The following is a 27,446-nucleotide window of genomic DNA, read 5'->3' on the forward strand; positions in this document are numbered from 1 at the left end:
GGGAAAGTTTACACATACCCTGCCTAAGCCAAAACGCAACAAGTATTATGCACAAGTAGATTTAGGGAAGAAACTGCTGAGCTGTAACTCTGACTTAAGTACTGTACGCTATTGTTCAAAGTTGCATGAAGTTATTTCAGAATCCGTTTAAAAACAAAGATACGCTTCAAAAATGAGAAAGTTCATTTATCTTTGTCTCTTTACTTTGAATCATCTGCAAAAGAAAAATAGATTTTTATTTTTTTTTACCGTTTTGAGTTCTGATTTCATATAACGATTGCAGTTTTGACTGTAATTCTTCATTTTCAATTTCTAATTCTGAGACACGATTGTTTAAGGCAGATACATCATTATTCTTTGATGAAAACTAAAAGAAAAATAGGTATGAGTTTTTCAAATGCACCAAAACACCAGAAACACTGCAAAGTCAATGTAAGGTTTTTTTCTGATTTTTTAATAATATTTAGAATAGCTGTTTTTCTAATATTTGAAAGCGCAATAAACTAGCTGATCTCTAACAACTTTACTCCTGAATGCTGGTAACCCCAGTTTGTACTATTTTTTGTTGAAACTTCATCCTGTATCAACATTTTACGTCCATTCAATTTTTATACATTAATTCATATATAAAGATACTTTGGAGTAAATTATTTTAATATTCTATTTACCCCATATTTTACCTTTTTCAGTCAAATCTCCTAGCACAGTAGATTTTAAGACAGGCATGGAATATTAAACATAATGTTACACATACATTTTTTAGTTCATCCTCCAGTTGTTTGATTCTTGATTTAGACCAAGCCTTCATTTTCAGAAACTTTGCTTCAGATTTGCTGGCCTCTTCTGTTTTCAATTTCACTTGTACTAAGAAATGAGACAAAAAATTATTTAAAACCCTAGAAATATTATTAATACAAGACCTGTGTTTAATTCCTTTAGCAATTGGAAGTTATACTCTTAGAGAAGCCAACTGCATTTAAAGAAAAACATAACAATAAGAAATGTAGCGAGAGATTTACAGCTCACGTGATTATCCTGGTATTCCTATAAACCTCATTATTATAGTATTTGAGCACAGATACTTTTAAATTAGTGTGGCAATAACTCTTCCACCAAATTTAACATAGTTCTACTTGCAAGAGGTAGGAAATTGGCATACAATATGTAACAGTACGGGGCAAAGGAACCATTCATATGTAACAACTGTTTAAACAGGATACCTTCTAAATCTTTCATCTTCTCTTTGGTTATAGACTCCAGATCTCTAACTTCTTTTGAGTTAGTCTGTCCACTACCACTTAATTCTGCCACTTGTTTCTTAAGCTGAAACAGGGCCTGATCTTTCTCTTGCAGCTCAGTTTCATGTTTCTCTTGAATTTCATGCAGTTCAGCATTATATTTCTCCCTAACTTTTGTCATTTCAAGCTCATGTTTCTCCATCATGTCTCTTAACTGGGCTCTCATTACATGTTTCTCAGCATCCAGTTTAGACTGGAGGTTTTCTTTTTCAGACAGAAGACGTTTCAGGTTTTCATTAATCTCCTGTATAAAAAAAAAAAAAACAACTTTATATTTTAATGCAAAGTATTTTCAGTACTACTGTCAAATATCTGTATTCCCACATATTTCTCCACATTACAATCAGAATTCTGTAATTTATAATAATCAACAATTACTGTTGGTAACCTGGCTCTACTACAAAAGCTACTCAGCTCTAACTTTCCAAGACAGAAGTGGTGACTTCAGCAAAATGGCATCACTATTAGACTGCAAACTACATGCAACTTCTCCCATAGGTGAAAATGGAATAAAAAAGTGAATGTTTGATTCTATGAAATATTTAAAAAAAAAAACAAAAAACAAACAGAAGCAGATCTCTTCAACAGTGATCCCAAAGATTAAGAATGCTCACTACAATGCTACCCAGGCTCTGTCACCTACATCCATTAAAATTAAAGTTGGCAAACTGATCTAGTTGTTCTTTATAGTATTTTGTTGCTATCTGGTTTTCTGTTAGTGCTTACTCTACTTTTAGTGCCTTTACATTAGTTATTTTAATACATAAAAGAGGTAGAAAAGATTACAGATCACTAACAGAGCAGTCCACTCACATTAGACCTGCTGTTCAAAAAACTACTTTCATAATACATAGACCTAGGAATACAAACTGTCCAGGTAAAGAAGTTGTGCAAAACAGCAGAAGGAACATTTCCAAAATACGGTTAAAACTGCTTATGTAAATAAAGCAAGGCTTCCTGCTATTTTAATACTAAAGCTGAGATTCCATTACAGTTTAAAGTGCTTTAAGTTCATGTTGTCACAGTCAAACCTTCCCCCTACCCTCAAGGTGTGCATTTCTGTCCCCTCAACGTGCTAGAACTAGGTACCATCTGTTCTTGCAGAGCATCAGTGTAGGAAGATGCATCTAACCCAAACAAAAAAAAAAAATGACAACCCTGCACAAGGCAGAGGCATAACAAATGGGAAGGACAAATGAAACAGGCTGAAACTACCGTGGATCTTAACTACCTGAGCAGGACATCTACCTGGGTACATAGCTGAAACTATTTCTAGTAAGATTTTGATTCTGGCAGCCCTCTTGATAAGTGGAAAATTTGTTGGAAATAGCATAGCTAAAACGCTGGACCTGGCACCCCAGACAGGCTATAACGTGTCTGTTTCAGCAGTGTCCCAAAAGCCTGTCTGAGGGACTGCAACGTCCTTTTTGTACACTGTTTTGTACACTGAAGCAGCAGCACTCAAAGGCTATAAGCAAAGTTCATGCTAGGTGCTTAAACACAAAGAACCTTGATGACGTATTGCTTTTGCAATCAGGAGAAATACAGCAAAAGGAAAGGCACACTACTAGCAAAACACTCTCTTTGGGGGGAAAAAAAAAGCACCCCCTCAGTTTTGGGGCTCACTCCAGTCTCTAACTAGAGAAGCTGAAATCTTTTGACAGCAAAAAGTCTTCCCTACGTGGCAAGTTCCCAAAATGAATCAAGGCAAACTACAGGCAAGAGTTGACAGTTTTATATTCTGTGGACTTGACCTCTCCTTTAAGTTAATTTCCTAACTGGAATTAGCATTTGTTTGCACAACTATGGTTGCGTTATTAGCACGTCAAAGCCTTCCAGAGAACTGCCTAAGTGTGTTATGCAAAATTATCTTTTGTGCACATCCAAACAGCTTTTTGAACTTGTAATTGACCTGTTGAGTTTAGTTGTGCATGTAGGCTGTTTCTTACTTTCAATTGCTGGTCCTTGGCATCCAGTTCTTTTTGCAAGACATCTATCACCTGTGTCCTTCCCAGCATGACTTCTTCCTTTTCATGGAGCTTCTGTTTCAAGGCCTTTAGTAGCTAGCAAAAGGAAAAAAAAAAAAAAATCAAGCCATCAATAAAGGAGTTAAAACTTTCAGAAGAGAACGAAAAAGACTTATCTTTATTTTCCCAACCAGACATCTGAACTGTGCTGCAGAGGTTAGTAATTACATGATGCCAAATTCCCATGTCCAACTAAATCAAAGCAAGCTGTTGAGTTTCCAAAGCAACGTACCTGTTCCAGGTCAGCACTTGCATCAGATTTAGCAGCTAATTTAAAGAGCTCCTGCTCATGCTTTTCTCTCTGTGCTTCCAGTTCCTTTTCCTTTTCCTGGATAATATTTTGAAACACACGTACCTAAAAACACATAGAAAGTAAATATGAAACCAGTCACAAAGGTATAGTAGAAGTACACTGAATTGTCTAACTAAAGGTACAGCAAGATGATGTATTCTATCTTAAGTCTGAATTTTGCTTCTACTTAACAGTAAATATACTAATCCGTCAGTGATTACTGACATCAGTGGTGCATGCGGATAAACCTCCAACTTCCATAAAATTTGTCTCAATTCCACAATAACAAACTTTAAATGAGAAGCATGGTACCATTCAATTTTGTTTAAGATCACAGATCTTCACCTTTCTTTTTTGGATGCCATTGTTCTGAGACTTCTAATTTCTAAAAGATTGCAATGATCATGTTCATTTCTAGAAAGTTTCTACCAATTAAGCCCAAACGGCAGCTTTGAAGTGTAGCTGCCTCCTCCTCAAATACTTGTATTCTACCTCCAACGTGTCTTTGTTAGCCATCTTACAATTTTTATAAGAACTGGAGATATCATTAGTGAGATTCCAAAAGTTATTTTGAATAAATTCACATAAATTCCTACCCAGATTTGTATCTGAGTAACGACACTGTGCTCACCTAAATGGCTTTTACAGTCTCAACTGTTTGCCTTTTTCTTTCTTTCCTGTATCAAAACTAATTCCCTGTGTGCTACTGAACAGGTGCGGTCATGTTCAGCATCAAAAGTAGCGTTTTTGTTACAGATAAAATAAACTCAGACATCAAATGATGTGGGGAATACTGAGATTAATAGTCTCATACATGGTAGAACTCAAACGCTGAGAGATCAAGGACATCACATTAAAATCTGAGATTTAGCTTCCAAGGGAGTTGGAAGAGCCTGGTAACATCAAGGATTGGATAACATGCTCCCTAGTTCCTTTTTTTTTTTTTTTTTTAAGTATTGTTTAACAACTTCTTGTTGCTTGTCTTTGCCTGTTAATCAGCTGCTAACTTCTAGACAAGTTTCCCATTACGTATACCAAACTTCTTCAGCTATTTTTCAGTCAGAAGGAAAATAATTTTTTTCTATGCTCTCATGGTAAAAAGTGTGCCAGATAGCTCACAGCACAAGTGAAAGTAATCTGCCAAATAGACATTTGTGCCAAGAATGATTACAATAATCCAAAAACTAGCCACTGCATGTGTGCATTTCTGCACCTTCAAATGTAGTGCTACGAGAAAGAGATGTTTGGAGGTTCTTCAACTAGAATTCTGCACAACTCATTTCACTCTGTTACACACTAGTTCCTCCGTGCCCAAACACCAGCTGCATCCTTAAACTCCTTTCCTGCATAAAACTTTCAACTTCAGCTATCAGCAGCACAAACCATCTAGTGCTTCACTATTCTCATTTCATCTGATCACCATATAGATCTTTACTCAAGAATCATCCCAAACTAAAAATGGCATTTCTTAACTATTGAGATAGAAACACTACAGCCAAGATGCCACTTCTTCCACCAAAGAATGTAAATATTTTTACAGCATGTTTACTTACATTTTCCATATATGTAGCTTCTTTTCCTTGGAAACGCTCTCTTTCTTTGCTCTGAATATTTTTAAGACTCTCAATCTGTTCCTGGAATAAGCTACATTTTTCTTCACTGTCTCCAACCTTCTTGGTAAGGTTCTGAACTAGAATCTGCATGCTTTGTAGTGATGACTCTTTAACGGCCAGCTGATTCTTTAGAATGCAAATCAAAAGACAATTAAAAAAATGGACCCAGAAAAAAGATAAAGCCATCATCATGAAGCCACCTCCTAGCCCTTCCCTCAGATAAAACAACATTAAACTCAAAATTCAGGTTTGGTTTTAATTTGAATGAAATTTGTCAGCAGATTCTGAAGTCGATACTAACATGTATAAATGGTACTGACAAAAGTAGCAAAGAAATATAGATCTACTAATATAAATGAAAATAATCAGTAAAGAATTTTTATTCACATGAATAACTGCAGAGGATTTGTGCTTCAGGGAAGGATCCACCGTATAACGCATCAGAATTCGTTGATTCCTTGAAACCTCTATGGAGATTTTATATTTGAGCTGCTAATATACCTTCAATTCTTCATTGGGCAAGGGTATGTCATTGGCAACACCACTTGATCCACACGCTATCTGTAAATCGATGATATAAGCATCTCTTTCAGCTAACTTCTTTTCTTTCTCTGCCAGCATGACATCCATTTCAGCTCCACGACAGCGCTGAGTCTCCAGTTCAACACTCTGAAAATGAAGAGACAGCATTGCTTATAATCTGTACTTCCACCATCTACAGCACAGAAGAACGGTTTGCACTATTTCCTTATTGCCTGGTTTAGGGTACGAAAAAATTACAATCAAATTTATAACCTGGTTGAATTTTAATTGTAATCTTTAATTACTGAGCCTTTCTCTCTGAAATTCTGCAGCATTCACATTCCTGCCACTTGCCACAGTCAACAGTCACGTCCACAAAACACATCACTGCACAGAACAGCTACAAACCGTAACATGAAATCATCCCTTGCCTACATTTCTTCCTGTTACGACTTATTTTTGCAACAAGAAAAATTGAAGCAAAGCAGCATTTTTGTTCAAAATACAAGATTTAAATACAACGTTAATGCACAAAGTTCATATTTGTGTATCCTATTCCATTCATTTTCAAACGACTACACAAGAATGCTTGAGGATTCACTGCTCACTGAAGACAGTGACAGAATTCTCGCTGCATTTGCTCGGGCACGTTGTAGCATATAAACTTCTCTGTCTACTCAACAGAAAACTCTCAGAATACCTGTTTAGTAATGTAACTTATAGTTAAATATATAAATATAGTTAAATAAATATATTTAAACATAATCCTATACCACAAATGTGAAAAGCCGCACACTCGGCATCATGTAACACACCACCTTTTTTTGTAACTCTTCATTTTTTTGTGTGATCTGGGATTCTAGTTCTTCAATTCTCCTCCTCAGTACCAATATTTTCCCACGATTTGCCGCAGCATTTTCCTGATCGCCATCTTTTGATGCCTGCAAAAACAGGGAGTTCTGCATTCCGTAAATAGGTAACACCTCACTTCTGTACCTCTACCTATTCAGACAATACTGGTGAGAAAAAGTGGGCTTTACTCACGGTTTGCAAGTGTAAACTGAACTGTTCCTAAGCACAATGTTTCCAATCAGAATTTCAGTAGGTATAACTACTGGGTTATAGAAATTATTTGCCATTATGAAAGAAATCTAGTGCAATTGCTAAGAATACATTTTATTAGCAAAATAGCTCAAAAGCATAAATAATTAGCTACCGTGTGTCTTTGAGAACACCTAGGGACTTCAACAAACTGATCTGTTTCTGTTCCCTTTCAGCATACCTTTAAAAAGCAAATGTCCTAGAAATATTAAAACCTCACTAAAGTTATTTTAGAAGCTGTATGAAGTCAAAATACGCTATTTTGAAGAAATACAAGTCTACTCACACAACTGCGCTACTACAAACAGATCTGAGAATCTTTGTTAACAGTAAAACTCTGGTCACTTAAATGAGACATTCCTACGCTTAATTTACATTTTGCTACCAAGGACATTTTTGTATTTTCATTTTTATCTTGGACACTGAAGTAACAAGTTAGGTTTTGCTTCCATTTCTTCTCAAAAACTTATCTTCCTGATTCACGTGTGTTAAAAGTTTGAGCTGGTAATAAGATGAAGATCAGTAAGAATTTTTTTTACTAAAACAATCTGAAAGGAATGTACAATTTTCTAAATTTCTATAGAAAGATAAAAGAAGAATGAAATAGAAATACACAGACGGACTGCCAGCACCCACACAGTCTACCCTGATCCTAATCTGACTCAGCTCAAAATTTGAACTTCGGTTCCACATTTGACTCCAGCACGCAAAACTGTCTACAGCCTTACAGAAATTATGTCTGCTTTAAAATGTAAGGACACTTACCTTTTTTTGTTCTGCTTTTGCCTCTAAGCCTCCTGATACTGATAACTGTTTCTTCAGTTCTTCCAACTGTGAGGTTAATGATGCAACCTTGGCTTTGTTTTGCAGCTTCAACTTGGAAAGTTTGGCATCAGCAGATTCCTTCTCCTCCTACAAACATCAAAGTCACAAAGGACTAAATTAGCTACATGAACAACTGCATCCTTCAATTCTTCCATTAAGAAGAAAAAAAAGAGAGAGAGAGAAATCTAAAATCTTTCCCCTGAAGAGACATTATAATGTCACATGCAACAGGTCTGCATATATGAAACAACCTTCCTTTCATTATTTAAACTTTCTGCACATGGTTATTATTATTGTATAGAATCCAGGGCATTATAATGTTAGAAATTTTCCTGCTTTTTTGATAGCAATACAAATACAAAAATCAATACAATTGATTTTTTAACAAGAAGAGTTAGGGGTTTTTTTTGGATGCAAAAAGAAAGACACCTTCATAATACCATAAAAGCATATTTCATTTTGTTTAAAGAGACAAGTTAATTTACAATGAGTTTTAGAAAATTCAATATTTTAACACCTGGCTGTTAGCATCCACAGAAGATTTTTTTTTTAAACTTATAAAAATAGTCTCTTGCAGTGGGGAGGGTGAGCGAGCAGCTGTGTGGTGCTTAGCGGCTGACCAGAGTCAAACCACAACGTGCAGGAACACATCAACCTTAGGACTGTTTAAAAAACAGAGTAAAGAACAACAAACCCTCAAAAGTCTTCAGGATATTAGATATAAATTCTTTCTAGTTCTGTCCTTCTTAATGTCAGTCAAAAGCAGAGCATAAATAGTAGCATTAACAGTAAGATCATTATACAACAAAAAGACATATATAGTGGAAAGAGAAATAAAAAATTATCTACAGAAATTCAGTCTGAGGTAAGCTGGCATCTCACTAAGTGTCCAGTAATGATCTGGATGGTGTTTTTCCCCATATTTAGCCTAACATGACTGTGCACCTCTAGCTCTTGGGAAGTCAGTCTGTCCCTTGCAATTATTAAGTGCATCTGCTCATGCAAGGAACACATGTTGCCTGTGTAATTGCCAAACCCAGTTACAGTTTTGGAACAGAAAATACACTGGCAAAAAGCGGTTAACGTCCAGAAACCGTAACAGCTAATTGTGACCAACGCTTCCTGTGTCTCTAGAGTTGCTATAACTGAATATAAGCCTGTAGCTACGAAAACAGCTCATGATAAACAGGACTAAAGGGGTTTTTTTTGAACCAGTCTTTTTGACAAGAATACACACGCAGTACCTTTAACTGAAGATCTTTATTTCGAAGCTCAGCATCCTTCTCTCTGACAAGCTCCTTTAGCTGTGTTACCAGCTGTTCAGTACTTGTCAGCTGTTCAGTCAAATCTGTCACCGACATGCTTCTTGCATCTTGTGAGCCTGCAGCCTGCAGACATTAAGTATACTTTGAACAAACAAAATGGTGCAGACAATACTGCTTCTGCAAAAAAGTCATCAGTTGGTGTTTGTCTGGGTTTTTTTAAACACATTCAGCAAATCTCCTTAAGAGTGCAATACTAAAACTTACATATACCGTGTGTACCTATACCAGATAAATCTTAGAAACTGGTTTAGGAATATTTGTTTGAGATACAGCAAAACCATCAAAGCATCTAGGTATCTAAAACTGTATTTCCTCATTTACTGGATTTGCATCGTAACAACCAGTAGTAATGTTACTGAACCTAGTGGCAACAAAATATTGATATTGAACATACTATACACAAAAAATACACTTGGGATAAAGCTTATATAATTCCTACAGATGTTTTCTTAAAGCAAGATAAGCACAGTGAAGAGGAATAGAGCAGCTGTATTACGCACGAGAGATTAAATACCAAGCAGACAGGAAGCAAGAACCCAACCTGACTTTTAGAGTCCTGAAACCGAGTCATGGTAAAACTAGTTAAGCAAATTATTTACGAAAGAGCAAATACATACGATTAACATATCATCAATTAAAGATTTACTAAGTCAGAAATTCTTAAGAAAATATTATTTAATAGTAATTCAATACTTACTACTGTTTTGGAAGGAGAATCATCTCCACTACCCCATTTCCACATAGTTTCACGATGGCTATGAAAAAATAAATGAAATAATACCACGGTAAGTATCAGTGACTCTCAGATAACTGTAACTAACTCATACTTCTCTCTACATATTTCACTGTAAAACGCCTGAATCTAATTTGTTCAATTCTGACAGCACCTCTGATCTCCACCACATTACTAGTTGTTGAGAAATAATGAAATTATGTACAAAATATGCATAATATGCCTTTTCTAAAAACTGCTAGTCAGTAAAATGTCAATACTATCAAAAATAATCCAAAGTAGTCTTTAAAAAGCAAATGCCATGAAATATTATTCAGCAGAGTTGCTTCTTCCACATATAAATAGAAGATACGAGCCACATATAGTTTGCTAATATTTAACCTGACCTTAAACACTGCCTGCCAGTAGACTATAACAGGGATTATACTAACGCCTATTTCTATAAAATCATACAAAAAGACTAAAAACATTAAAGAACACCAAACTGCATTAATTGCTGCGTGACTGCTGCATATCTGAAAAATACAACGAGTATTGCAACCCTTGAGGTCACTGGTCAGCATATAAAATGCCTGGATCTGAAACCCCAGGAACGGCAAGTGTTCCTTGCTTCTTTTGCTCGCAATCAAGTACCACAAATTTCCAAGTGGCACCAAAGTACCAGACATATACATAATTGCAGTATCTGATCACGGAAAGCCGTAGCTTCCTAATAAACACAAGTATAGGCCATAACAAGGTTTTAAAAAGCAAAATCCTAAAGACCGAGTAGGTACAAGGCAGCTCAAAGGTTAAGACCTTTACTGAATAACAGTGACAAACTTGGTTGAGCAAAAAAACGGGCAAAATATATAAAAGCCCATGCAGTAAATTCCAAATCGTGTCTTGGAGATATAACCTTAAGAGCAGACTAACATACCTTGTTCCCAATAATATTCCCAATAGCAGGATGAAGTGAAAAGAGAAGCTGCACCGCTGTGCATGTTCAGTAATTTTCACTCTCAACTAGCAACACCCAGAGGAAAATCATGTGTCCTTTCTAACCTGTATTACAGACTTTTGAAATACGCATACACAGATCAGTCCTGAATTTGAAAAGCAGTTTATTATAAACATTAGCACATAGCTTATCTTAAAAAGCATGCTGAATGACAGCAGAGGCTGCTTTTAAAGCCATTTATCGTTTCAAAGCTAAAACCAGGAATCACAGACTGCAATCTATGGCCTACATTATCTACAAGGCCAAACCAGATTCTGCTAAGAATCTTTCCCAACATTAAAATCAACAAACGAGCCATGGGAATTACAGAAGTTGTTATGAGAGAAGCTTTTTACTTACTACTCCAGAGCCGTAACATCAAATGTGTTCTCAGCGAAAAGCTCATTTACAGATACATAAAAGGGTCACCCAGGTACACAGATGACAAAATGACTCACTAGATGTAACGTGGTGGTGCATTTGTATTTAATTTATGAATATTTTAGCTCATTTCCAGCTCTGACTGATGCAATCACTTTTGCTCACTTCATGTGCCAGCATTCCTACCCGAATACCTTAACTGCTACTTTCTGATGTGTTTTTATTTACATCAGGGACACTAAATATTGACAAGTTTTCCAAATCAAGCTGGGAAACAAAACTGAACAAACTTTCAAGTCAACCAATAATGTTTTTTGCTTTTCTTCTGGGGTACAGACAGCAAGTTAAAGCACTGACGAAGCTGCAATCCGAACGCTGGATCGCTCAACTCGATCCCTTCTCCTTGCAGTACATGTAAACACAATTCAATTAAGTTTTCTATCACCATTTTCCTTCCTTTGGCGGCCTATCTCCTGGACATAGCACTATCAGGCATCAAGCATAAGAGAAGCAGGGAGTCCAAATTATCTGCGGCTACCCTCTCTGAATTTTTTTCTCATTTTTTTTATTTATCTGTCCCCTGTAAGTTCAAACCGCTCACCCTCACTTTCAAGGTTTCACATTGCTTCCTCACTGCCAGTACCTCATCCTGCTCTTCATCTCGCATATTCTACTGTGTTGATAACCATTCTTTGTCATCCACTACACGCTCATTTCCGTTAATCTCTTCTTCACTGAAGAACAACAGGCAGGATACTCGAACCTTTCACAAATTCCACAAGATACAACAGAGGCTCACTTAATTTCATGAAACAAGTTATTTCTGATGCTCAAAGTACAACTGAGGTTTTGGCTCTTATCACAACAGGATGTTACCAAAAAAAATTAAAAATCCCACTGGCAGCTTTGCCTTCATACTTGTCCATTCTGTTGTCCCAGCACTAGCTGCAGCCAAATCCAGCTAAAAAAACTAAGCATGCATTATTCATCTCGGTAGTTTCCAGCCTACTTACTCCCCTTGAGTCAGATATCACAGGGCCCAGCACAAGGGGCACTCGGGAGCACACAGCAGCAGACAGGACAGATTTCAGCAGCAGCTCATACTGAAGCGGTGACAGAAGTCCCACAGCTTGAGTGTGAGCAATCTACATGGTAAAATATCGAACCGCCTTGTTACAAATACCTATTTGGATGACTACCCAGGCTGAGAAACAGTCAACTGACTCCCACAGAACCACTCACGTTTGTCTAACTTTCCCATCTATTCCAAAATCGTTCCGATATAAAAAATGGCTTCAAAGAGCACTCATCTGAGTTCTCACTATGAAGCAATTAAGGTAGGACCCTTCTCCCTTCTCTTGCAGAAATACAGACGATGGGAGAAAACGCTGAGGCAGAACTCCGCTCCTCTGACTACCAAGGAAGGTAACGGTAGTCCCCTTTCTCCTCTCTTCCACAAGACTACAGCTGAAAAGCAGACAACAGCAGAAGTGTGTAAAAACTTGGGTGTTTTATTATTTTAAATCCATTTCCTAGAACAATTTTGCGCTTTAAACATGCACACTGAAAGAAAATCATTTTAATATAATTATTTTCTTCTTGTATCTGCACGTTTTTGCTTTTACCCTTGTTTGATGGCTTGCCAAGATTTTGGTTCTTTTGCTGAATAAGCTAAACTTGTTTTCAAATGGTCTGTGCCATCTAGGACTTAAAAGCTCTTGGATAAAAACTGCACAAACATACGACATAGAGAAAAAGAAGCACGGACACCGAAGCCGTGTTAATCAAACCACAAGCACTCTGTAAAGTTAATATAACAGCGCATTTATATAGCTATTACTTGTGTCTATTATAAACACTATTTCTTAGTAACACTGACCACTTTTTCCTCTTAAAAATAACATGCAAGGGAAGTACTATTTTATAACAGCGCACCGCTGGAGAAAGAAAGTCGGAGCGCAGAGCCCCCCGCCAAGCGCAGGTGCATGTGCGGCGCGGAGAATTAGCTCTTTCCATCAGAGCAGCCGGGCGCAGTTCCTTCTGCCTGGCGCTTCTGCAGTGCAGTGCTACCGCCAACCTGTGACCGGAGGTGCACGACGCCGCCAGCAAAAGCCTAGGGGTGTTCTAAAGTACGATGGGCCGCAAAGCGTTCAAAATGTCATCTCGGCAAGCAGGTAAAACCAGAAAACAACGTTACCCGAGGGGAAAAAAATGATCCCCCAAGACAGTAAAAAAACCGAGATGAAGGTAATTATTCAGTGGAAGAGAGCAGAATGATCGAGGAAAGGCTGAATGAGCTGGTGGTACTTCCCCAGCCTGATGAAGAATTCCTACGGGGGGGAAAGGTGACCCTGCAAAAAGGACCAGAACGTCTTTTGCATGTACTGACTGTGATCGTAACGGACCTAAATTTCAGCAAGGAAGATGAAGTTAAACGTTAGGGAGAAGTGAAGCCTTCTGATAAATTTCCTGTAGAGAGAAGGAATTTCATTCGGCGGAGCTCTTCAAGGTCAGTAAGGGTATAGGTGCACATAGCATCACGAAAATTCGCAACTGGCCCGCGCCGACCAAGGAGAGAGGCTGGGACGCAACGCAGAGAAATCCAAGAGTGAAGAGTTGATGTGCGTGAGGTGTCCCGGCCAAACTGGGGCACCCCGAATGTGGTTTTACACGGGGTCCTTATACCCTTCAGATGTTCACGTACAACCCGATGCTGGCATTATCTTGGTTGTTCAGGGGTATCTTTTGTCCTTCACAGACAGCTTTAAGCTTCCAAGAAGCAAAGTCCTTCTTTCCAGGGCTGGGCTGTCCTTTAGTTTGTTATACTTGAGCATGAACAATTCCAAAGTCTCCAGTAAAATTCCGCTACCTCATTACATTACAGTGTACAATGTGAACTAATATATTAACAAAGTTAAAACACTTTCATACTATAAAGACTGGTTCCTCTATAGTTAGGGAAGGGAATTTTCATTAGAAAATTAGCAATAGTTCTATTGCTCTTGTTTTCAGGGAGAGGAACGGATTGAAAGTCCTTTTTCTAAGTGGAAAAAAGAAAACCACCTCCAGCTTTCTATGGGGTAGAACATACTCCTAAGTACAAAAGCAAGCTGTACGTTGTGTCTGACAGCAGCAGCTTTTGTATTTTGCCTTCTGTAATAGTTCAGATAGTCATTTTTCCTGTGTGCAGCCTGCAGCTCTCTAGCAGTGTCTGGCACTGTCTGGTTTCTTGTGCGTCCCAGCTACAGCCCCAGCATTTCCCGGATAAGCATCAGTTCATCCCATAGTACACGGAACAGAGAATAAGCCTTAATTTACAGGAGACTACAACAGTAAAATGACTGGGAACAGGAAGGAAGTAACCCATCAGGCTTTAAAAGTGATTAGATTTCAAGATGTGTTTTTTATTTTAATCACTTTGATGTTTTCCTTGTGCAACACTGCGGACTCTCTCTTCATTTGTTTTGGGTGCAGGCTAAATGATTATACTGCGTTGTGCGTGTTCTCGTCCATGCCTTGACCATTTAGTCGTATGAGAGCTGCTGCTGATGGGTACCTGAAGTTCTCTGGACGACATTAGCACCTCTGGAAACAGGAGTATGAGCGTGAAATGAACTGCAGCACTGGGGGCTCGAATGCGGCGCAGAGTGCTCATGAGAATAACGGCTGCTTCGGGAACCATACAAATGGGGAAAAAAGCACCGTGTCGCACCCTCAAAACACTGTTGGGCTAGCTAGTGATTCGAAAATATTGTGCATTTTAATGAAACCCAAAGGAAACTTGGATCTTTAAAAAGCAACGGAAACTTTTAAGCCAGTATTCTCATTACTACACTCACCAATTAGTCCTCATCCAGCAGAGCACAAGGCAGACAGTCACGTTTGCACTATTTCTTGCTTCAGTCAATTTAGGTTTGCAGCGGTCTCCAAAACAAACGCCAGAGTGCATCTGACCACAGCCTCCAGCTACTGAACCTGTAACCTTCAGGATTTTAGCCCCATCCTGCAGTATCTCCGTAGCCTTGTTTGTCTTTCTCCAAACCTGCCCCAAAGTAGCATGTCTGAATAGGTGTCAGAAAGGAGGAAACGGGAATGAATGTGCCACCAAAGTGCTGTAAGTGGCTGTTTTAAATTGAATCGAGCATCAAACCAACCCTGTGCAGTGAGGAACGGTGAAGTTACTATTCCTGAACAGCAGTAGCGTGCCATGAGTAACTCAGCTAGACCCAGAACAGTGCTGGGATCTGAATCCTGGGAGCATCTAAGTCAATGCAAGGCTCCTAAGCACTTAAATAGAACCAACATTGGATCATCTGCAGACATTTTCATGTGCAGGAGGGCTGGTTCAGATGCAATAGTCCAAAACATTAAGTCCATCTATATTCAGGTAATTTTTCCTCCTCCTTCATTTCTGAGCAGAGATTTTTCTGCACTGTATCCACAATATTGGAATTCTGCTAACAGCCGTTGTTAGAGCACGGCCATCCTCATCCATAGCTAAACAAACATCTGGGGCTTTGAGGTAAAACCAAGAGCAGCAGAAGCAGAAGGTATATGCAAAAAGACGTCAATATAGGCAGCTTGCATTTAAAGAAAGAGAGGTCTCGGAGCAGAGCCTGCCCTGTAGTCTCTGCAGGGAGCAAGAATTATTGCTGGTCGACAGCCGGCTGAACATGAGCCGGCAGTGTGCCCAGTCGGCCAAGAAGGCCAACGGCATCCTGGCCTGTATCAGAAATAGTGTGGCCAGCAGGAGCAGGGAAGTGATCGTGCCCCTGTACTCGGCACTGGTGAGGCCGCACCTCGAATACTGTGTTCAGTTTTGGGCCCCTCACTACAAGAAGGACGTTGAGGTGCTGGAGCGTGTCCAGAGAAGGGCAACGAGGCTGGTGAGGGGTCTGGAGAACAAGTCTGATGAGGAGCGGCTGAGGGAGCTGGGGTTGTTTAGCCTGGAGAAAAGGAGGCTGAGGGGAGACCTCATCGCTCTCTACAACTACCTGAGAGGAGGTTGTAGCGAGGTGGGGGTCGGTCTCTTCTCCCAAGGAACAAGCGATAGGACGAGAGGAAATGGCCTCAAGTTGTGCCAGGGGAGGTTTAGATTGGATGTGAGGAAAAATTTCTTTACTGAAAGAGTGGTTAAACACTGGACCAGGCTGCCCAGGGCAGTGGTTGAGTCACCATCCCTGGAAGTATTTAAAAGATGTGTAGATGAGGCGCTGAGGGACATGGTTTAGTGGGCATGGGGGTGTTGGGTCGATGGTTGGACTCGATGATCTTAGAGGTCTTTTCCGACCTTAATCATTCTATGATTCTATGATTCTAATTACAGAATTTTCAGCTCTCATACATGGGGATGTGCGTATCAGTGTTGCCTGGGGGAACACTCTGTATTTAGGTCCCTGTTGCTTCATGTTTACACCTGTATCATCGTCTTAATTGACTCTTCAGAATTAGTTTCTCATTTCAGAAAACTTTATTTTCTGAAACTTTGCTCCAAACATTTTTTTTATTCGTTCCACTTAAGTGAAAGAAACCAAAAGCATTTTTAAGCTTTCACTTTTCTAGGCTCCAGAACAGTTTTTCCTATGCTATAAGTTGTCATACTGTAATAATCAATGCAGCATATAAACACATAAAGATAAGATCATCTGCAGGTCTTTATTTTATCCCAATGTATAAATTATGCTTGGAAAGATGGGAGTGGAAATGACAACCTACCTCTTCTGGGGACCCCACAGCCAAATTAGCTGTTCTCTTCTCCCTCTCTAAAATGCAGAATGCTGTTATCACCGTCCTGTTAGTGCAATATTAACATTGTGTTATCGAGTCAGAAAGCGCGGTGTACTAGTTTCTGCCTGAACACACGCAGGCATCTTACAGATAACGCTGGCTTGGATGTTTAGGCCTAGCTTGCAGCCTAACTTCCCTGTTATGATGCCAGCCCTAGGACTGACTGTATTTATCAGCGAGATGCAAGCGCCTCGGAGACACACAGAGATTCAGACACATTAAACTCTCTTCCAGCTGGAAGAACACTGCTGTTATTAAATGCATTTAATATTTATATAACAGCAGTGTCCAGATGTCCCAGTTAGCGCAATAGCAAGTTACTTAATGTGCTGTTCTCTGTTGCGACTACTTTATTATTTTTGCAATTCCTCCTCCTTTTTTCAAAATAAAAGCTCCTCGCTGGTCAGCCTCCTCATTCCTCTCACTCCAACAAGCAGTGGGAGGAAATTGCTTGCTCTGCCTATCAGTTTTTTCCCATGCATCTGCTTCTTTTCACAATTTCCTGCATCCTGAAATAGCACGGAGACATCCCACCTCATCTTTGACAAATGATGGTAAAACTAGAGAAGGACTTCAGACAGGATAAAGCAAAATCCCTACCAACCAGGTATACCAGCCCCACCTTCCCACCAGTACTATGGGGCTTCCATGCTCTCCATGCCCAAGTTCAAGTCAAAGGACAGCTAGTCACCACCACGCAGAAGGCAGAAAGTAGGAGGAGGGATCAAAGGAGGAATTAATGGCAAAGACAGATCACAGGAATGAATTCCTGCACACACCGCTTGCTGCTACTGCAGCTTCCATTTTCTGGCTCCTTCTTCATATGCCGAAAGGGAAAAATAACTCCTTTGTGAACTTGTGCCCCAGAAAAGGGACTAGTGGTTATGAGAGCAATGAATATTAAGAAGGAGATGCAGGGAAGAATACTCTTTGATGGTTAGATGGCCACTAGTATATAAATGATGTGTATAGGCAAAAAAAGCGTGCTGAGAGGTAAACAGCTAAGGATGACATTTCAGTCATGCCACTACTTTAGAGCAAACCATTTAGATAATTACAAAACAAAGCCAAAAAACCCCCAGCCAATAGTGGCAAGTTACCCAGCACTCACTGCAGAGAGCAATAGGCACATTTTGCACTGCAGTTCACCCTAAATATATTTTGCATTGTCCTGTATCTTACAGGACACAGCTAAACCACACAAAATGCCTGGCACCTGCACTTGCAGGTGAGGATGGCCTAAACTTAGGAATCCCTGGGGTTCCAAGCCGCATTTTGTGACACCCACCCCAAAGACTGGGAATAACCCCAGGCACCAGTAGATGCTGGGGGCTGACCAGTTGGAAAGCAGCTTTGCAGAAGGGGACTTGAGGGTCCCGGTGGACACCAAGTTGAATGTGAGCCAGCAACGTGCCCTTACTGCAAAGAAGGCAAATGGTATCCTGGGCTGCGTTAGGCAAAGCATTGCCAGCAGGTCAGGGGAGGTGAGCCTTCCCCTTTGCTCAGCACTGGTGAGGCCACTGGGGTACTGTGTCCAGTTCTGGCCGCCCCAGTACAAGACAGACACGGACATACTGGAGAGAGTACAGCAAAGGGCTACCAAGATGATGAAGGGATGGGAGTATCTCCTATGAGGAAAGGCTGAGAAAGCTGGGACTGTTCATCCTAGAGAAGGTTCAGGGAGAACCTTATCGATGTATATAAATACCTGAAGGGAGGGTGCAAAGAGGACGGAGTCAGGCTCTTTTCAGTGGTGCCCAGCAACAGGTCCAGAGGCAATGGGCACACACTGAAACACGGGAGGTTCCCTCTGAACATCAGGAAACACTTTTTCAGTGTGAGGGCGACCGAGCACTGGCACAGGAGTGCCTCCACCAGAGAGGTGGTGGAGCCTCCATCCTTGGGGATATTCAGAAGCCGTCTGGACACGGTCCTGGACAATTGGCTTTAGGTGGCCCTGCTTGAGCAGGGGGGTTGGACCAGATACCTCCAGAGGTCCCTTCCAGCCTCAGCCATTCTGTTATTCTGTGGCTGCCCACCAGCCCTTCAGTTCCTTGTAATTAGCCGTTACAACCAGAAGAGAGCTAAATTCCAGTCCATCCAATAACAGTGCCATAATTAGATATAAATAAGAGTCAAGAAATTATCATACACATTAACTGTACTGTTACATAGAGTGAAAAAATCATTGACTTAAGAATAGGGACATATGTAAAAGTGAACAGTCACAAGACTGTGCCAAGGCTACACACACAGATGACCAATTACTGCTACAGAAAATTTTGTAACAGCCTAATGAGGGTTGTTTGCTCTGTAGCTCAGAGCAAAGATGGAGCTGTCTATAAAGCGTATGCAAACCTAAAGCAAAACCAATTACTTGCACTGATGCGATACTTGTATGCAGAATCGATCACTGGCACCCTGTACCATATTGTCTTACTATCACTAAATGGAATTGTATTTGAGCGAAGGTTTTGATGGCTCTGGTTACCCGCCTTTGAGGGCTGGCCATCAAATCTGGACGTAATACAGCAGCAGTGGGAGAAGTGCCAACGTTCAAGCAGCAGTCACTGTTCAGCAACTCCTTCTGCAGGAGAGAGCTCACCAGCCAGACCACGCAGGCTTAGAAGACGCAAATATATATCAAAATGTGAAACCCTGCATCACCATTTAGCTTGTAAACGGCATGAGATAAGAATCAGCCTGTGTAACTAATCTACCTTTCCCAGGAGAGGGACAAAAGGCATACTTTCCACTTGAAATCTAGTAATTTTTTTAAAAGTTGTTTGCCATCATAGCAAATTCTCTCACTTTGCTACATGCATTCTCACCACAAGAATTAAACAATGTGCCTGTTGATCTTTATAGAAGAAGTGGCCTTCTAAGAGCGCAAAACACAAGGACTCGTTGCTCAAGCTGCTTCTAGAAGAGGAAGGAGTAATATGATAGATTAGACAAGAAAGTGTTCAAGGCTATCAAAAAACAAATATTAAAAATGATTGTTCAAACTATTATCAGACAGACAAAATACAGACCTTCTTTTTGCCCTTATAAAAAAAAAAAAGAATATTTTACATATGCAGACCGTACGGCAATCAAACAGGTTTAGAAATGCCAACCGTCAAAAGAGAGACATTGACAACATAGTAGAGCAAAAATGCTGCAACCAAGATGGTTTAAGCGTACAGGATCTATCAGCTCGTCTAACACGAGACTCCTTCTCTGCTACAAACCTTCCTCCAACTGTATATTGAGTCAGTGCTTTAATACCACTTTTTCATCTAAAATGAGCAAGAGCTTGACAAATGGTGGTGCATCAGTGGAAAATGTCACTGTGCAGAAATTACCGGCTTTTAAGTGTCTGCTTTTGTTAACCAGATGGGAAATAAAAAGATGGAAGGACAAGAGTGGGAAATCAAGGGCTGTTTTCTTCTTTCTAGTACAACATCAAATCACCATTTCTAGTACCTGTTGGATTGAGACTGCACATCAAAAGGTTCAAAGTATAATTAGCCTGTGAGAGAGGAGGAAAATACTGTTTTCCAGTTGTCTGGCTTACACAAATATCAACTAAAATGCTTTCTATTCAACTTAGCCACACACTTCAAGCCAACAGTTTCTATTAAGATCATTTACAACTTGGGGAGTATCACATGTAACTGTTTTCCCTCCTGAAACAGGTATTAGAAGTTAGTTAAACTAAGAACTAAGGGGGGGGGGGGGCAGTGAGGGAGGAGAAGAAACAACCAATACTTCCACAAAGAAATCTGGTCAGCATGTAGGAGAATAAAAACATGCACTAGTGGAAAACCGCAGACAGGATTACTCCGAGAGCAATCACAGTAAGCACGTTACATGCCATGCTTCAGCTGTTAAAGCAGTCACGCAGGGAGAACTCTTTTTTCCCCAAATCATGGCATGTTTGTTTCTCCAATGAGACAATTCTCAAGTAGAAGAGATCGAAGGACCACATATTCTACTGCTTCACCCCCAGTGCCACATCACTGTTAGTTCATCTAGAGAAAGAGCACTAACTCTCCTCATTTCCAAGCACAGAATAGTTTGGGTTGGAAGTAGTTTGGTTGACCTCTAAAGGTCAACCCCACAGAATAGTTTGGTTGACCTCTAAAGGTCATCTTTAGAGGTCATCTAGTCCATCCCCCCTGCCGTGGGCAGGGACATCTTCAACTAGATCAGGGTGCTCAGAGCCCCGTCCAACCTGATCTTGAATGTCTCCAGGGATGGGGCATCCACCACCTCTCTGGGCAACCTGGGCCAGTGCTTCACCACCCTCAGTGTAAACAATTTCTTCCTTAGATCTAGTCTGCATCTACCCTCTTTTAGTTTAAAACCATTACCCCTTGTCCTATCAAACAGCTCCCCAAAGCAAATAACCACTCTGCCAAAACTAACCGACTAGACGTAGCACCCATCTCCAGAGAAGAAGTGAGGGAAGTCTACTTGCAACATGTTGAGAGTCTCTGGGTAGGAAGCAAAGATGCATCTCACACAGAAACAACTATTTACATCCAGCTGTAAATACCGCGCCGATAAATAACCACACTCTCCACATTTTCGACATTTTTATTAATCAAAGACAGGACGACTTCCATATTTCGAGTGATCAGAGAGATCCCAGAATGCTTTCATAGCTAAGATACGCTTAACCAAAAGATACATTGCAGAATACATCATGGATTTGGAGTAACACCCTTGTAATGACTGGGTGAACTGGTGTCACTGGCACCCTGCACAGCACAAGCGAGGGTCCTCAGGAATAGAATACGCCATTGGCAATGGACCACGACTCTTGCAGGGACACGCCAAGAGCTCCAGAAGAGGAAAAGGAGAATTTGACATTGTACCTGACTGAGAGGGTCCCCAAGTACTGGAGAAGTATCAAAGGTCTGTCTCCACCACTGAGGCAGAGCAATGTACAGAGTATTTCAGCTTCAGACCTCTTATACATACAAACTGAGTGGGTTTTATTCATGCTATATAGATACATGTATATTTTGTATTGGCATTTATAGAGTCGCATAAAAGGCAAAATATAAAGTTCTGCGAGGTTTTGTTTAATACTCTTAGGTAGAAGCTTGAAGGGTTAAGTTTACATGTCACTGTTCCCAACAAAAAACCAAAAGCTAACTATGCCGGAAAATAAACTGGATGTGCCATTTCAATTCCTTAGCATTCCATAAACAATTTTCAGTATACCAGTAAATACTCAGTGCAAAGCACATGCTTAGTTAAAATCCTAGACATGGATAAAGTATAAGGAAAAAAAAAAGAAGTTAGCATGTGTTGTCTGCATGCTCGCAGAAATATAAAAAGAGGGAAAAGTGTTTCTCACTTATAGCATTGTTTTGGTTTTGGTTTAAGAAACGTAGATGCTTTCTCCCAAAATAACAGTGCCTACAAGGTTATATAATTCATTTGTATAAAGAAAAAAAAAAGTTACAGTGATGGGAACAGAGTCTACATCGCTTGACACTAAGTATTTCCATACTCCTTATGAAGACTGCAGCAAGTTTATACTCACGATCCAACACTTCTGGTGTTGAGGGCAAATCCACTGCTTGGGGTATGACAAGGTAGCATCCAAAAAAAAAAACAAACCCCAAACACAAAAACCCAGAAATCCCAACCAAAATTAATTGCAATTTATGGGACGGTGAGAAACGAGTGTTTTGCAGCATAAAACCTATAGTAGTCTTTTCCTTTCACATCACCCACTGAAGTTTGCCCAGGTTCTCCACAAAGATAACGCTACTTCATAACAAGTTATTTTCCCCATGAATACGGCAGGCCAAAATACCCGAATTCCCTATAACTGATAACAATATACGTCTCCTTCCCATGAATGGCAACAGTGATTTAACAGATGGAACCTTAGGAAACGGAATTTAAAAGTAAAAGGTAACGTTTCAGCCCACAGTTAGGAACTACAAATGTGAGAAGTACAATTCAGAAAAGAGTTAATGATTTTGTATAATTTCAGCTTGAAAGTACGGCATACAAATCAGGATTATTACAGAACCATCCATAACATGGTCATTACAGAGGCAATACTGAAGGCTGCTTTGTTAACCCCAGTAATTGCGCTCTCATTGCACAAGTCGTGTTGGCAGCAAAAGAATTCAAAATTATCCAACTGGAAGAATTCAGCAATATCATTCACACTGCACTGGGATGCCTTCCAGCAGGAGGAAGTTCTCAATTTACCTAAAAAAAAAAACCCAAAAAACAGATTAAGAGAATATTGAAAGTAGTATCATTTTTGGTACAGAGAGAGAATCACTGCCTAGACTGCCACGCACTTGCTTTTTCAGCTTCTTTTCAAGTGTTCAGAGGTTTCCAAATTTGCCTTCACTAGGAATTTAGTAGTGCGAATAGTGATAGCAAGCCATGGTCCTGCCTCCACAGCACTCTCCTGTAGCTCTCAGCCATAGGTTAAGAAAAATTTCCAGCTCAAGCTAACCAGTGCTTCCAATTCAGTCCAAATGACCCACTGGGAGATACAGGGCAGAGCTGGAGTGGTACCTGCTCTGAGGCTCCTGACAGAGAAAGACAGTGCATCACCATCTAGCTCAACTTGCTTTGCTCTTGCATTGTCCTACAGCACGGGCATTCTCCCTCCACGAAGCTCAGTTGTTCCAGTAACTCAAGCTAGTTTTTGTGCTGAAGACAAGTCCCGTTGGATCTGACCGGCTTCATTTCCAGAAGCAACATGCAGAAGACAGAACTTGAAGAGCGGAAGAGTCCTCCCCTTTTCTCGCTCATTCCCCTGGACACCAGAGATCAAACAACTTCTCTTCCATCTTCCCTAGCTTGACACCTCAAGTACTCGACTCCTGACTCTGACAAAGGACAACCGCCGTAGGCTGCATGCTAGAAAGCCTACAGTTTGCGCTCAGGAAGGTTTAGGCTCAAGGGAAATAGCAAAAGAGAAAATTCCTTAGGACGCAAGCAGCATAGCTGGTCCAACGGCGTTAGCAGCTTTCCTTCCTCCATGCCAAGTCAAGAGCTTTAGCAGGGACCATCCCAAGGAACAGAGCAGTCCCGTCCCATCCCGTCCTGGTTCCCGCTGTCCAAAGCCAGCCCAACGGTCTTTCTAGGGCAGAGGGAACCAGCTAGGAAAGCAGGAGATGATTTCAGTTGACCCAGTACTTCTGCTTTTCCAATGAAACTCCTGTCACTCATAGTAAAAGGGTTACTTAAATGTTATTTAACAACTAGAACAGTAACTCTGTGCTCTGAATATCCTTGACCATCCTTCCTGAGATGCAGGTGACTTCACCCTCAGGATAAGATAATTTACTTTAATAGCGTCAATTCATAAACAACTAAGTTTTCATCTGCAGGTTTATTTTGCGGGTTACACATGCTTGATCTGTTTTTAAAGTGTAACAAATTCAGGGCAAAGGTTTTGTATCTTAAAGTCATTGCTGTCTCCTATTTTTTTCCAGCTCTCTTAGGTGGTAGGTTTTTTGTTGGTTTTTTTTTTTTAAATCTGGATATACAGATATCTGTGTATATGCTTGTACAAGTATAAATCAGCTATGTAAATCATCATTATCAGTTGCTTGGAAGTCAAAATACATCAATTTACTCTAAGTATGACCTTCCAAAGTATTCACAACCTTCTTTTGAGTGAGGCTAAGAAATCCATGCTGAGGCCAGATTAGAAGTGTATAGGCAATGAAAACTGATACAACCGTGTTTATTTTAGGTCTGTAGGACAGTATACATACCAAATTTCATCTGCAAGCAAGTATCTTCAGTTGCTAAGCAAGTGCTATTGGTCTTGCACAAGGAAGGGCTGTTCTCACAGTGGTAACACCTTAGGGTATAACCTAAGAAGACAGAGATTTATCTTTACTGAATAATAAAGTACTGAAACAGTAGCAGCATTAAAAAGGAAAAAAAGAAGAATTACTACCTGCATCTAACTGTCCCAAAACATATGCCTGGTTATTAGACTCAAGCTAAAATTTGTCAGTGTCCAAACTGAGACTGGCAATTTTGAAAGGAAGATTTTGAAGCATGGACTTAATGTCATTTTTAAAAACACTCACCTTTACGTCCCTGCAGAATAATATATTAAATGTTTGCGTCTTTCACCTACTCTTAGAGATTGCCGTTTCCAGAAGGACAGACAAGAAGAGACACTTTTAGCAGAATTTTATTCTATCCCTTTTTTATTTCACCTCATTTCTCTCTCGTGCTATACACCTAGTTTCCAATTTACACAACAGGAACCCGATCTTCTAGCAGCAAAACACAACAGACTGTTGCCATATTAAGCAGCACCATATTCTGCCCCCAATTCCCTCTTCTGACCAAAGACAATCAGCAACAGAAAGTAAGCCCTACTTCAGTGGTTACTGCCATTCCCCAAAGTGGTATTAAATAATGCAGGCCTTTTTTGTTATTTTGCCTTCTCCAACATTTTTTCCGTTATTTCCTCAGCCCCTGTCATGACATTGCATCAGGAAAGTACGTCCCCTGTACTCACCGCAACTACAAAAAGCAACCAGAACAACGCAGGCGGTTAACAGGATGCAGTTCATCTTGATCATGCTTCTTACCTAATTTGAAGGCATAAACAAATGTTACATGTTTATTCTATTTAAAAGCTACATGGAACTAGCAAAATACAGGGCGAGGAATCAAGGTTTCAAGACTTGATTCGGTATGGAACTGAAGGCATTCGCCAGGAAAACCAGTGAAAGAGAAGAGAGAAAAGTAACTTTGCACTTTCCGAGAGAGGATTTTTATTCTGAGAACAGGATTTTTATTCTGAGAACTGAGGTTTGAGCCCCGACAGGCTGTAGATGGGTCTCCTTTCTCCCCTCTACACCATTCAACAGGTCTCCCTATTTCTTACAGCTACAAATGCACCTAACAAAAAGAGAGACCATTTAGGTCTCGAAAGCTTTTTCTTTAACAGCAATTCCCCAATAACCCTGGAGCCAGACTGTGCTCCTTTCTTCCCTCTCATGAGCTTGCAAGAGATTTGTCTGCACTAAGGGGGCTTTTGCCCCTCCTCTCCCAAATTTCCTCCTTCTCACTGAGGTACTGACACATGCCATAACCCACCATGTGACTGCAGTGATGGCTCGAGTCCTCCACGATTACTGTAATCCGTAAGTGAGATAGGAAGGTCAGGATTATTTTTTTTTTAACGTAGGCAACTCCAACGCAGGCTTTATTAGATAGACTTCTGCACACCGAGTCTGAACTACAAACAATAATATCTACTACTAAAAAATCTCTGCTATTGCAGAGAGTAGGCTATTGAGATTGGGTATCAAGCAGACATGGAGGGGAGAGAGGGAGAGAGGGGCCATACTTGTGCTAGGAAGGCACGATTCCATGTTTGTCTTCAAAGCCCAAGTGGGACTGGAAGTCCCAAAGAATTAAAGGCATCCAGGCAACAAGTTTCACTTACGATAAGACTGCAGTGAAACAGTCACATTGCTGCTCTTGACCCTCTTAATAATGCTTGAAGCATATTTCTATATGCAGCTAAGAGTCCAGCGTGGCAGACCATAATCACGTTGGGATGGAGTTTTTTCCACCCAGAAGACTGACTGTGGACTTGAAAAGACAGTTTCGTAGTAAAACGATGCTGAAATCCTTCTCAACCTTAAGTCCAGTTAATTTTTCTACTGACAAGAAAAAAGCCAGCACCACCCAACAAAAAAAAACCCAAACCACACTCACTTTTTTTCCTGTCTGTATGACCTACTGTTGAGCAGGGAAACTAGGGAAAAAAAAAACCATAATGAGCAGGATGAGATGATTTTCTGGGGTAAACAACTTTGCGAGAAGCTTTTCAAGACCAGAGGGTCATCCCACAGTGATGTGGAATCTGCAGGAGCGCTGTTAGTCTGGTGGTTAAAGCAAGAGCCATTCTGGACAGCAACAAGAATCTCCCTGGGAACCTCTCCATCTTCCAGGAGTCCTCAGTCACCCAACGGTGTCAGCGGAGTAAAACAGTTTTGCCTTTTAGCAAAACCAAGTCATGACCAGAATAAATATAAGGCAGATTAATAAAAATCATCTTAGCCAGCCTAACAGCTTTGACAGTAGTAATTCAACCAATCTGTTTTTGTGAAAACGAGTAATTTTTTCTGTACTCCTGAATGACAAAGAGATGAGACAACAAGAAAATTTTAGCTTATGAAAAACATTTAAAAAAAAATATATAGAGAGAGACAGTAATTCACAACATGGCTTAAAAGAAACAAAGCGGAAAACATTTCCTAAACGGAATTTTCTAACTTGCTGTTTTAACTCAAGCATCCGACCAATCTCAGCTAACAAGAAACAACAAGAAACTGCAATTGCGATAGCAAGAAAGGCTTATTGCCTTGGTTGTGAAACAGCAGAATTTCTCTGCAGTCCCACCTGGGAGAGCACACGTACAAGACTAGGCTGCTACTTTCGTCATAAGTAGCAGCCTCAGAGCAGGAAGAGGCAAGAAGAGGGTAACTTGAGGGGACTACGAGCCCCACTCCCGTGGGGACTGGGGCACTTGAGCAGCCGCTCAGGGTT

At 40.3% G+C, this 27,446-nt stretch overlaps 2 protein-coding genes across 3 annotated transcripts in view; both read right to left on the reverse strand.

Moving 5' to 3' along the window:
* Nucleotides 1-12,237, reverse strand: part of LOC103925777 (golgin subfamily B member 1-like) — a 44,558-nt gene extending 32,321 nt beyond the window's left edge. The window contains exons 1-12 of one of the 2 annotated variants that reach the window (XM_009334547.1): nucleotides 12,114-12,237; nucleotides 9,701-9,758; nucleotides 8,923-9,066; nucleotides 7,619-7,765; nucleotides 6,571-6,693; nucleotides 5,732-5,899; nucleotides 5,171-5,356; nucleotides 3,558-3,680; nucleotides 3,248-3,361; nucleotides 1,221-1,542; nucleotides 755-864; nucleotides 250-367 (exon numbers count right to left, since the gene is read on the reverse strand). In XM_009334547.1, the coding sequence (XP_009332822.1) occupies nucleotides 250-367; nucleotides 755-864; nucleotides 1,221-1,542; nucleotides 3,248-3,361; nucleotides 3,558-3,680; nucleotides 5,171-5,356; nucleotides 5,732-5,899; nucleotides 6,571-6,693; nucleotides 7,619-7,765; nucleotides 8,923-9,066; nucleotides 9,701-9,745 (1,600 nt within the window). In that variant the 5' untranslated portion in view covers nucleotides 9,746-9,758; nucleotides 12,114-12,237. Of the gene's footprint in view, nucleotides 1-249; nucleotides 368-754; nucleotides 865-1,220; nucleotides 1,543-3,247; nucleotides 3,362-3,557; nucleotides 3,681-5,170; nucleotides 5,357-5,731; nucleotides 5,900-6,570; nucleotides 6,694-7,618; nucleotides 7,766-8,922; nucleotides 9,067-9,700; nucleotides 9,759-12,109 lie in introns of both variants that reach the window. The other variant, XM_009334548.1, reaches the window with a different exon arrangement.
* Nucleotides 12,238-21,452: 9,215 nt separating this feature from the next.
* Nucleotides 21,453-26,652, reverse strand: CD59 (CD59 molecule, complement regulatory protein). The gene is made up of 4 exons (XM_009334549.1): nucleotides 26,613-26,652; nucleotides 25,402-25,474; nucleotides 24,638-24,739; nucleotides 21,453-23,108 (listed from the first exon to the last, which is right to left on the reverse strand). Exons 2-4 carry the CDS (start codon nucleotides 25,463-25,465, stop codon nucleotides 22,915-22,917), a joined length of 360 nt encoding a protein of 119 aa, XP_009332824.1. The 5' UTR covers nucleotides 25,466-25,474; nucleotides 26,613-26,652; the 3' UTR covers nucleotides 21,453-22,914.
* Nucleotides 26,653-27,446: the final 794 nt, after the last annotated feature.

Source organism: Pygoscelis adeliae, unplaced genomic scaffold (assembly GCF_000699105.1).
Source record: "Pygoscelis adeliae isolate BGI_AS28 unplaced genomic scaffold, ASM69910v1 Scaffold171, whole genome shotgun sequence".
In the NCBI taxonomy this organism is placed as follows: Eukaryota; Metazoa; Chordata; class Aves; order Sphenisciformes; family Spheniscidae; genus Pygoscelis; species Pygoscelis adeliae.